Below are 12,373 nucleotides of genomic sequence, written 5' to 3' on the forward strand. Positions count from 1 at the left end.
TGCTGAGAGTACATTCAATCCCCTCATCAAGATCATGTATGAAGAGATTGAACAGGACTGATGGCTCTGTCCAAGTCAGAAGTTCAGATGTTTCTTTAGAGTTAACAGTTTAGTCTTGAGAAAGGAAAAACTTACTAGAATTATAAAGTAATTTTTACAAAACCTTCTTTGAAGTATTTCAAAACTTAATAACAACTCAGAAATTTGGTTTAATCAGTATTATGCTTTACTCTTCCAACAGTCACAAAGTAAAGATGGCAGTCAAGCTGCGTACAGAGTACGGCTCCGTGTTACACATGCCTACTCTTAAAGAAAACTTGAGAGAGAAAGGAGGTCCAAACACCGGGGATCCTTATGGACACAAACAGTATTCTGGAAATCAAGGTTAGTTTGCTCTTAGTGGTGTATTTGTCCTTTCTTTTGTGACAGTCTCACTGATGTAAAAATCTAAAGAATGCAGTCCAGTGTTAATTCGTTGGAGATAAAGACAAATTAAAACACCATTTTTTCATTATATGGTATTTTTCTTGCTAGGGTCCATAGGAGATAAGTGATTGAGAACAAAGAAGAAGTTTGTTTTAACAAAGGAGTAACAAGATGCTGTGAATTTTTTACACTAACTCAATAGTAAAATGAGTAATTTTTATGGTAACATTAGTGTGTGTTGTACTTGGGTGTTAGAAAGAGAAAGATTAGTAATGTATTTCTCCTTTATACAAGTTCATTATGGTCAAGTATGTGCTCCTTTATTGTTTCGAGTTCTTTTAAAATTTGTTTCATATGCTTTTTCAGACTTTAGCTGTACAACTAGTAAACTGGAAAACTATTTAAAATGTGGGGTTTTTTTCAGCCTGTTTGGTTATATATATAAAATACGTGCGTATTAGGTAGATCCCGTACAGAAACTTCTCTTCTAAAGAATACCAAATGCCACCTAATTTTAGTTGAGGGTTTGGGTTTTTTTCTGAAGTACTTTATTTGGAAGTGTTCTGAGAGTAAAAGGTGTTGAGAGAATGAAATGTTTTTTTAAGAAGAAAAGAACCTTTTTCTTATCTGATACCCTAGTCAAGCAATTGTCTTGACTAGCTTAGGTTTTAGACATCCATGCTATTTGTGTACTTGAATATTTTTTCATGATACGTACTTCAAAAGGCATCTTTGGAAGTATGAAGGCTTTTCCCTTGAGAGAAGGTCCCTTTGGATAACAAGGGGCATCATCACTTTTAAAATATTATTTTACTCTTGAGTTTTTAAGAACAGAGATAACCAGAACAAATGGAGTTGATGAACATAAGACATGTTTAAGTGTAGTGCAGTAGAAGTGATTGCTGGTTTCTTCTGCTGTGTATGACGTGATCTGTTTTCCTGTCTTGTCTGAGTGCATCATTTGCAGTGCAGTATAAAATTTAGTGATTAATATGAAATTTTGTTGCTCTTTAGGACAAGAACTTGAGTATATGATAACTGGCACACATCCATACCCGCCTGGACCTGGTAAGTAAAAATCTGTGTGAGTTTGCCAAGGATTTTTGCCTTCTTTTCAGAACTAGGCATCCTCCATCCTAGGAGGAGCAGGCTTCCTGTTGCTGTGAATCCATAGCTGATAGTAGTGCGAAACACCATTGGAGTCTTTCATAGTATTGATGCAGAGGGTTTTGTTGCTGGTATATCTTCTGGGGTAAGAGGAGAATTTGGGTACAGATGCAGTGTCTTCTCACTAAGCCTCAGTGAACTTGCTGTAGGATGGTCATTGAGAAGTCACCTCATGTGGTAACATCACAAAATGTTTTGGGAATCCTTTATCCACTATTGTGATCCTCTTTGTCTCGGAGAGCTTGCCAAGATTCACAGATCACTGGTGCCTCCACTGTTGTGGCAGAGTTGCTCTTAGAATTTTGTTGTGAACATGGAGGGGGTGGTTCCAGCTAGAAGGAAACTCGGTGGAAAAAGGGAATGTGTCCTACTTTTCATCACCAGAGCAGAAAGGTGAACATGAAGGGGGTAGTTCCAGCTAGAAGGAAACTCAGTGGAAAAAGGGAATGTCCTACTTTTCATCACCAGAGCAGAAAGGCGTTGGTATCACTGTCTTGCTCTGAGAGACACATCTGGGTCTAATAATTTTAGTGTCATCTCGTTTTGTCTGTGCTTGGAAGGGTTATGTTCCTGTGTTGTGACAATGGTCATTGCTAATTGTCACTGTTACTGATCAATCCTGCTCCCTCCTTATAGCAGTTTAGTTTTAGCTGTTGATCTTTTCCTGTATAAAAGTTTTAGTAGATTTGACTTGCATGGGAAAAATAATCTTGTTGAATAATGGAATTTATTAATTTAATTCAATTCTGGGTATTCTTTTTAATAGAGTTGTCTTTGCTATGTTATTTTTTCAAGGTGTGGCTCTGACAGCAGATACTAAGGTCCAGAGGATGCCCAGTGAATCTGCAGCACAGTCCTTAGCTGTAGCACTTCCTGCTTCTCAGTCCAGGTACTGTTGTGTTACTTCATTGACACTTTTTTTATTTAATTCTGGGTATTCTTTTTAGTAGAGTTGTCTTTGCTATGTTATTTTTTTCAAGGTGTGGCTCTGACAGCAGATACTAAGGTCCAGAGGATGCCCAGTGAATCTGCAGCACAGTCCTTAGCTGTAGCACTTCCTGCTTCTCAGTCCAGGTACTGTTGTGTTACTTCATTGACACTTTTTTTTATCTATGGGAATTTCAAGGCAAAACACAGAAGTCCGGATAAGAGCTACTTTGAGTATTTTGAATGTTCTAATTTCTAAAATATTTAAATAAACTACTCTTAGCGTAGCCAGTTATCATTTTTCTATACACTTTTTTTTCTTGGATGTCATGAGAGGCAATGGGCAGAAGTTGGAAGAAGGGAAATTCTGTTTAGATACAAGAGAGAAAAGTTGGGCTTTGTTTGTGGATGTCTTTTATCTTGAGGTGGCCAGGCACTGGAATAGGTTGCCCAGAGAGGTTGTGGAGTCTCCATCCTTGGAGGTGCCCAGTGCTCGACTGGATGCAGACCTGTGGTATCTTATCACTTAGGGAAAAACAAAGTTGATTCCATTTCATCAACCATTTTCATTCAACCCAGGCTGGATGCAAATCGGACAGCTGCTGGCGTGGGTGATATTTACAGGCATGCTGGAATATCTGAGCGTTCGCAGCCTCCTGGGATGTCTGTGGTGAGTCTGTTAGACATCTGTTGTGAAAAGTATGTAGTGTTCACCAGATTGCTTCTAGATTCATTTGTGTATTGTGTAAACATCTGACTGACTAAACTTAATCTGTGTTGAGATGTCAGAATAAGAAGGCTTTAGGGTTTAGGCAAAGAGGTAAGTTACAAAGCAAAAGAGTAACCTTTCTTTAAACTTTCAGGCTATGGTGGAAGCTGGTGGAAACAAAAATACTGCGTTAATGGCAAAGAAGGCTCCAACCATGCCCAAACCTCAGTGGCATCCACCTTGGAAACTGTACAGAGTAAGTTACAAACGTAACTTTAACATGCATGCACACGTAAATGGATAGTCTATGGAGACATCAAAGCATAATTTTTCTTCTCATTTTCAAAAATGAAATCAAATGAGAAGTGATCACAACTAAGTTGTGAGGAACTTGTGCTTACAGTCTTTCTGCAAAGCCTCAAGTGTTGAGCCACAGTGTTATGGACTCAAAGGATTTGAATAACTTGCTTATAGGAGCAAGGTCTTTCTGTACTACAAGTTTCTGAAGTTTGGAGTATGATGTGAATTTCTAGTAGTCTCTTCATTTAAGTAAAGCAGAAATCAAGTTGCCTTCAGATTTCACATTTGACTTTTTGGGGAGCATGCATTTCTTGGTGAATATTAGCAAATTCCAGTGTTGGAAAATGAAAATTACATTTGAAGATGTATGTGTATTATTTCTGATGTAGAAAAATTTGTTTTTTCTAAAGGTTATCAGTGGTCACCTGGGATGGGTAAGATGTATTGCAGTAGAACCAGGAAATCAGTGGTTTGTTACTGGCTCTGCTGACAGAACTATAAAGGTAAGAGGTTGGAAGAAATCACTGACAGAGTTCCTGAGGGTGGTGGGTTTTTTTTTTTAATTCTCTTATTGAAAAAGGTCTTCAGCCCTTGGGAACAATTTCTTAGTTACCACTTGCAGAATAATATACTGCAGAATATTTTTTTTCTTGCCTAGTCAAAGAATTTGTGGAGTATTACTACTTTCATTTCACTTATACAGTAGTAGCTGGAGAGCACACCTTTATTGTAATTTTTAATTTAAAATGGAGCAGGATCAATTACAACTGGGTTGGTTATCCAGAATATCAATGTGTAGCTTTTACCTGTTTATCTCAAAATGCCTCTTCTGATGCAGATCTGGGACCTTGCTAGCGGCAAATTGAAATTGTCTTTGACGGGACACATCAGTACTGTACGAGGGGTGATAGTAAGTGCGAGAAGTCCATACCTCTTTTCTTGCGGAGAAGACAAACAAGTGAAATGCTGGGATCTTGAATACAATAAGGTAAGCTATAGTTTCTTTAATTGGAATTAGATTTTAGTGGCAAGTATAAAAATCAAAGTATTTAGAATATTATTTCAAATATCCAGTTAGTATGTGTTCATTTTTTATTCATCTAGGTTATCAGACATTACCATGGCCACCTAAGTGCTGTCTATGGTTTAGACTTGCACCCAACGATAGATGTACTGGTAACATGTAGCAGAGATTCAACAGCACGAGTAAGTATAGCATTGTTCCATTTTAACGCTTGATGTTGGTGTGTTTCGACATTTTCTATTTGTAAAAGTGCATATTTACCAAAAGTTAACACAAATCAAGGTGAAAATACTGATTGTCATGGTTTAAGCCCAGTGGGCAACTGAGCACCATATGGCTACTTGCTCACTCTTCTCTCCTCTCTCCTCTTCCCCTGGTGGGATGAGAAGGAACAAATCCAACAAAGCGCTCATGGGTTGAGACAACAGACAGGGAGAGATCACTCAGTGCTTAGTCACAGGCAAAAACCAGACTTATCTTGGGGAAAACCAAATTAATTTAATTTTTTACCAGTATAATAACGAGATACAATCATAGGATCATAGAATGGTTTGGGTTGAAAGGGACCTTAAAGCTCATGTAGTGCAACCCCCCTGCCATGGGCAGGGACACCTCCACCAGACCAGGCTGCCCAAAGCCTCATCCAACCTGGCCTTGAACACTGCCAGGGAGGGGGCATCCACAACTTCCCCGGTCAACCTGGGCCAGTGTCTCATCACCCTCACAGTAAAGAATTTTTTCCTGATATCTGATCTAAATCTCCCCTCTTCCAGTTTAAAACTATTCTCCCTTGTTCTATTGCTACCTACCCTTATAAAAAGTCCCTCCCTAGCTTTCCTGCAGTCTTTTCCCAGCAATCCCTCACATAAACGCAATACACTGATGATATGTTAACTATGTCTTCAATTGTTGATAAAAACTGAAGCCTGAATACGCACAAATGCTGTGTCACTTCAGGAGAATGTTTTATTTATTAATACAGTAGGTAGACTACATAGTATATAAAAGATCACTTTGTATTTAGAAGATGGTATGGTTCTATGGTGGCTTTAAGTTATCTGTAGGTATAGTTATTCAGTGGCAGGCTCCCTTCTCCCCTTGAAATATGCCAGCTAAAATGGTTGTGTGATTTATTTTTCTCATCAAACAATTAATCTGTAGAACTATTGCAAGGAATTCATGTAATCGATGACAGTGCCTAAAGTACACTGAATATGCACCTCTTACTGACCTCTGACTTACATGCTGTGAATTCATAGATTTGGGATGTGAGGACGAAGGCCAGTGTGCACACACTATCAGGACACACAAATGCAGTAGCGACAGTGAAGTGCCAAGCTGCAGAACCACAAATTATTACAGGTATGGTGGGCATGGTTTCACAAGTAATATGATTGTAAAATGTAATCATGAATGTATTGGCTCCGTAATTATGGGAGGTACGTAATGTTTACGTTTTCTGTTGTAAAATGTGTTAAGACTTGCATTTTCTGTGATATCTCACAGTTCTCCCCAATTCAGTTAAGAGTCCAGTACCATGATTAATGTAAAGTTCATCTTTCCCATTATGTCACAATCTAGCTTAGTTGTGTAACTACTTAGGTCTCCTTGAATTTCAAACTGCGTAAGAAGACTCTTACAACCCAGCATTTTTCTTGTCTGACTTGGCATTAGTATCATATTTTTGTAAAAAACGTTATATGTGAAACAGACAAAAATATTGTTAAAGTTTTTGCTGCCTTACCAAAACTTTAATGGTGATAGAATTAATATGATGGTTTCTACTGTATTTTTAATTTTGTCTTCAGGCAGTCATGATACGACCATACGGCTCTGGGATTTAGTGGCAGGAAAAACTCGTGTTACTTTAACAAACCACAAGAAATCTGTACGAGCAGTAGTGCTACATCCAAGACAGTAAGTTTTCCCAATTCTTTTACACTTTCACAGTTCACAACGTTGGGTAGTGACAGAAGGCCCATGTGAATGACGATTTAGAATGCTAGGGCATCATAATGTGAAAAACTAATGAGCTTAGAATGCTGTAAAAATGTACGTATCAGTTCTCAAATATCTTTACTACGCTGACTGTGCTCCCCAAGTGTTGGCATTGGTGTACATTAGCAATCCTGGAAATGTCTCATATCCTACAGAGTTTTTTATGTATGTGGCCTTGTAGTTCTTGAAATCTGGGTTTGTAAGGCAAATAACAAATATGTAATTGATTATTAGCAGAAAGTAAAGTAGTTTTGTAAAATGGCATGTGTGTGAATAATGCTAAAGGAGACAGTGATTACTACAGCAGGATTTTTTTTGACTATGGAGTTCGCTGCACAAGATGTTTCAGTTTTTCTAGCCTTAAGAAGAAACTCTTGTATTTAATCTTTGAAGCAGGTTTTGTTGAAACTGCTCTGAATTTAGATGCCATATTTTGATGCATGAATCTGCGTTAGAACAATGGAGAAAAGGAGTTCACAGAGAACTGCAGTGCTCCTGCACCTTCAGTATTTTAAAATGAAGTTCTGTCAGTGCAGAAATTCAGAATCTTTTATATGAATAAATTCTGATCCAGTCTGTGTGCCTGAGAAACTGTAAAAAATGTTACGATAACGCCTTTTAACTATAGCAGAGAGAAACCCTAGTTTTACTTACATTTTTTTAAAAATCTAGTTTCACATTTATCAATCATACCTCTTTGAAAAAATCTTGAAGTGTTTTTATCAAGCAGTAGCAACTTTCAGCCTAGTATTTTATATTTCTGTATTTTTAAAATATTCCAGTGTTTTTTCTAATGCTGTTTTTTTAATTGAAGGATCCATTAAATACAGACACTGTGGCAGTTGAAAGTATTCCTACAGGTTTTTGTATGTGTTACCCAAATAACCCTGCAACTGCTTGCACATGTTAAAATGAGGGGGTTGATGATTTTAGAGTATCTCAGTAAAACAAATTCTTTCATAGTTCACTTTTTTGCAGTGCTTTATGCTCAGTTGTCTAGTTTTGGAAGAGTAGTCAATACTGAGTTGGGTTTTTCTGTGTTGTTTTGAGTTTGCTGGTTTTTTTTTTTTCCTGATACCTTTGCTGCTGATGCCCTCACACCTGAAGATTTGCCAGAGTAACAACTGACAACAACTTAATGTCTATTTTTAATATCTGTTTACATATTAAACATCATGAATGGCTTAGGATTTATAAAATTTAGGTACTCTATGGACCAGAAAGGAATCAATAGAAATAGGTAATTCATGACCTCATAAAATGGCTTCATTTTATGTAGGTAAAATTGTCAGAAAAGCAGTTTTAATATTAAGTAACTTAAAACTGGCATTAACAATAGTTTCAATGAAGGTCATTTGCTATCCCGATGGCTATTTTGAGCTTTAATATACTGTGCTTATTTTCTTTCAGTTACACATTTGCGTCTGGTTCTCCAGATAACATTAAGCAGTGGAAATTCCCAGATGGAAACTTCATTCAGAACCTCTCTGGTCACAATGCTATTATCAACACACTGGCTGTAAATTCTGATGGTGTTCTCGTCTCAGGAGGTAAAAATGAGAAATACATGTTCATATTTCCCCCCTGCTTACCCATGTTTATGTGACCTGAAGGTCCTTAGACAAGGGTGCTCACTGAGCTCCCCTTTATCTGAGCCTATAAGCCTGCTACAGCATGTAGCGTTTTTATATAGTGAGTAGGGCCACTTTTATTTTCTTGGATGTTCCCGAGCTGCATGCACAAAAATGTCTTTGAAAGGACTTTTAATCTGCAGCAGGAAAGAGGTTTCCTCTTCGCAGTTGGCTGCAAGGCTCCAGAGTCCATCCTCTATGATCTCCTGAGTCTGAATTAAATGTCCCCTCAGGAGTGGTGTGGAAACTGGAAGCTGCCTGGGAAACATCCGGTTGTTTGTTGGCTGCTCTCTTAGTTATGTGTTGATGCAGTGCAAATGGATAGAAGATTTAGAAACATTTTGCTATACCATTTAAATGTGAACTTTTCTGTGTTCTTGGCTCTGTCTCAGTGTTTCTTCCACATGTTTTCTGATGTTATATTTGTATCATTTAGAAGACTGATACCTAATCTCCAATTTTGATTTGGCTCTGTGTATCAAAACCACACTTACTCAGCAACATTATATGCTCAAGTGTTCTGAAAATTAAGAAAATAACTCACTTGGCTCCAGTGCCTATAGGAGGATTTTATGTCTATTGTGACACGTAGATTTAATTCTCTCACTCAAAAACTTTAAGAATTTAATAATCATGTGATAAGTGAGATTATTGTTAGTGGTCTGTGACCCTCAGAGTCTTGGAACTACTGGTTTGTGTTCATGTATCTGTGTTGTGGGGGTAGGAGGAGAATCCTGAATGCTCACTGTATCTAACTGTGAATAATTTCATCTAAGAATATTTATCTCTTATTACAGGTAGGATTTTTCTATATATTAGTTAGCTAAACACTGTAATAAAAATACTTGGAAGTATGCACTACTAAAACCAAAATCTGTGATGTTTGGCAGTTTTAGGTTTGTACAAGACAAAGTACATATACAAAGCTTTTTTAGTGACAAGTCTTTTGAAAATAGCTTATAGAAATTCCAGCTGAAATTGGATCTTTTTAAGGCATTGTGTCTACATAGTAGGGGAGATGGTGTGTTTTTAATGTAGATGCTGTTATAAACAGGAAACAAATAAATCGTGTGGAAAAAGGAAGTGCTAATTTTACAGCTTGAGAGCTGAGCTCTAGAGAAACAGTCCAAGATTCCATGGGAAAACAGTTAAAGCAGGAGGTTAAACCCAAATCTCTAAGGTCCTAGGCCAGTTGCTTAATCACAAGATTGTTCTGGGAGAGCTCTAGCAGTCAGCAGAAAGTGAATTAAGAGGCTAGACTGTATTGCTCCACATAACTTGTAGATCCTGAGTTTTCATCTTTTGGTTTTGCTTGTCTAATCTTCTGAGTAGTTGTAAGGACGGGACTCGATTCACAGCATCACATGTGATAAGATGGGTACCGGGAATTTGCAGAAGCAGATGCTTAAGATGAACACTTCTGTGTTTGTAACCAGACCATAACACTTGCACAAAAAGTAATAGTTAAGTTACACTTTGGAACACTGAAATGCGTTTGGTCCCATTTAATACCATATGTTCTGTAGGCCAGGGATGTGCAGTAAGATGGAAATGTGTGAAGCAGGAGTTGGACGATAGCTCATTATATTGTCAGCTTACCTTGGTTGTGTTATCACGTATGTGTAAAGGAGGCACTTGATTTTTGAATTTTGATAAAGCTGTATTTGACAACTGCTAATAGTGAGAGCAGGAACTTGATAAAATACTGGACTGGGCTCATACGTCGTCATTATTTTAAAGACACTTCTAGAAGGTCTTTGTAGGACCTTTTTGTGTTAGCAGTAGTTGAGGCTTTAGAGAAGCTTTTTATTTCTCCACATAAAACCCCTATTGTTTTAGTAATATTATTCACGAGTCTCTTAAAAATTACACTTTGGATATTGGTTCCCCTCTTTACATCCTCATGCTATCTACAGCAACTTGATGATGAATTAAATTGAAGTTACCTTCTTTTACTGCAGTAATACGCTTCTTGAAACATCTGGATTTCTTGTCTAGCTGGCAGCTGTAGAGAAACTTTTAATAAATCTGTCTTGTCTAAATAATGCTTTAGGAGGGGGTTGTTTTTTGTAACTGAGAAATTTCTTTGCGAGCATCCTTCTGAATCCAGAGTTCAAATTGCTGTGAGTTCTGCATATCTGACCCCAGTAGCAGTAACACTGGCAATGGTTTAAACTATATTTGAAATAGAACATCTGCAGACATTAAGCCTTTGTTCCATTACAGGCTCCTTAGCTTTGCAGGGTGTACCAAACTATTCTACATGAATGTTACAGCTGATGTATTCCTGATGTACCAGTTAGTTTTCATTATACTGTTTTCTAAAAACTAACAGAAATTTAACTGTTTAAAATACTGAGTGCGTGTGTTTGTTTGTTTCAGCTGATAATGGTACTATGCATCTTTGGGACTGGAGGACTGGATACAACTTCCAGAGGGTACACGCTGCTGTACAGCCAGGCTCTTTGGACAGTGAATCAGGAATATTTGCTTGTGTGTTTGACCAGTCAGAAAGCAGATTGCTAACTGCGGAAGCTGATAAAACCATAAAAGTGTACAAAGAAGATGATACTGCGGTATGTCAAAGTGTCCTTTTAATCCTTGAAGTCAAGACATTTCAAACAGATGTTACACGTGTCAATAAGGGACATGCACAGGCTTGTGTAACCATTTTTATTGAAGTTTGAAAGCAATGTGTACGTACTAATGTTAAGAGGACAGCAGATCGTTTCTGCACTTCTCATTTCTTATTAATTGCTATAGTACAAATAAGCGTCAGGTCTATCAACTCTTCTGCAGAAGTTCTTTGTGATAAAATTTAGAAAAACCTTAATACAATAATGTCCATTGTCTTTTGAAGCCAGTAGGGGATTATGTGTTTGTATTGATTAAAACGTGGGAATTAGCAAAAAAATTACATTTTAAACATTTATTGTACCTCTGTATGTGATCTAGATTAGTCATTTGCCTTTAAGGTTTTTAGAATTCAGAGTAAACAGCTTATTTTCAAACTGTTACTCTCAGATCTGAATCCATTTACTAATGGAGAAGACAATAGATTATTGTATAGTTTATTACGAGTGTGTCTTCAATATAAAGAATGAAACGTTTTTTTATTATACCTTGGAGTTTTTGCATTGAATTAGAATGGGAGCAACTCTTAGATGTAAAGGAATAAGGAATGTTTTATCCCTTTTGCCTCTGCCAACACTGATGTACATACTGCTGGAAGTACTGTCTCTGAAATTCCTGTTCCTGTGCTTTGATCACTACAGTGTTGTTTCTGAAATGCTATCAGCAACTTGATAAGTCCTTGTTCTAAAAAAATCCAGAAAAAGAATGGAACAGGTCTTGTCCTATACTTCAGACAGTGGGATGATATAACATTTAACTTGAGTAAATTAATTGCATAGTAGATTAGGTAATTATAGTGTCACATATGAAATGAAGAATATGTACTATGTGAGTAACATTTTAAACCAAACCCTAATTACAGGTGTATTTCCAGTTGAAAATGAGCCTCATGAGACTTTTCTTATTTCCCTTTAGACTGAAGAAACTCATCCTGTCAGCTGGAAACCAGAAATTATCAAGAGAAAGCGATTTTAGCGCGGCAACATACTTGTGCCGTAATCTTGGTTTGGCTTTCCTGAGAGCATTCAGTCACACCTTGTTCTGCCTAGGACAGCAGAGCAGGAGGACAGCTAAGTCACTGCTATTTCAACATGTTTTATAATAAATTTTATTTCTCTTTCCTTTTGTCTTTTTATGGTGTGATCCCAGCAAACCGGTTGCAGCTGTTAACTTTCTCTTTGTGGAGCATGTATAGTTCATGAAAAGGGTAGATGTGCAGGTGTTTGCTTTTGGTTTTTTTTATATGAATTTATTGAGTGTAAGTCCAAAAATATTTTGATAAGCCAGGTTTTCTGGAAGACCCTTCCTTGACTCCAGAAGTTAATTGCAAATTTATGCATAGAAGAGATCTACTGGAAATTTCTTGAGTGACACTTTTAGACTAGAATTGTTTATTGTACATATGCTAAGTATATACTGTAATGGAGCAGTATATGTACTAAATTACAGAGTAATAGAGTAATCAAAGAAGCAGGACAATATATTAACAATAATATAGTTTGCTTTGTAAACAGCTACTGAGCATTGCCAGTGCTCTGTTACTGCATAGAAAGGATC

The 12,373-nt window shown here is 37.2% G+C and overlaps 1 protein-coding gene across 1 annotated transcript; it reads left to right on the plus strand.

The window, feature by feature from the left end:
* Window positions 1–241: 241 nt before the first annotated feature.
* Window positions 242–12,126, plus strand: PLRG1 (pleiotropic regulator 1; the record flags this gene model as incomplete). Its single annotated transcript, XM_010185404.1, has 13 exons — window positions 242–384; window positions 1,441–1,494; window positions 2,389–2,482; window positions 3,100–3,190; window positions 3,384–3,485; window positions 3,940–4,032; window positions 4,368–4,517; window positions 4,634–4,735; window positions 5,813–5,915; window positions 6,362–6,470; window positions 7,962–8,101; window positions 10,565–10,758; window positions 11,732–12,126. Coding segments are annotated over 13 exons (1,435 nt in total), but the record flags the coding sequence as incomplete, so codon positions are not given.
* Between the last annotated feature and the right edge of the window lie 247 nt (window positions 12,127–12,373).

The sequence above is a fragment of the Mesitornis unicolor genome, unplaced genomic scaffold (assembly GCF_000695765.1).
Source record: "Mesitornis unicolor isolate BGI_N332 unplaced genomic scaffold, ASM69576v1 scaffold3715, whole genome shotgun sequence".
In the NCBI taxonomy this organism is placed as follows: Eukaryota; Metazoa; Chordata; class Aves; order Mesitornithiformes; family Mesitornithidae; genus Mesitornis; species Mesitornis unicolor.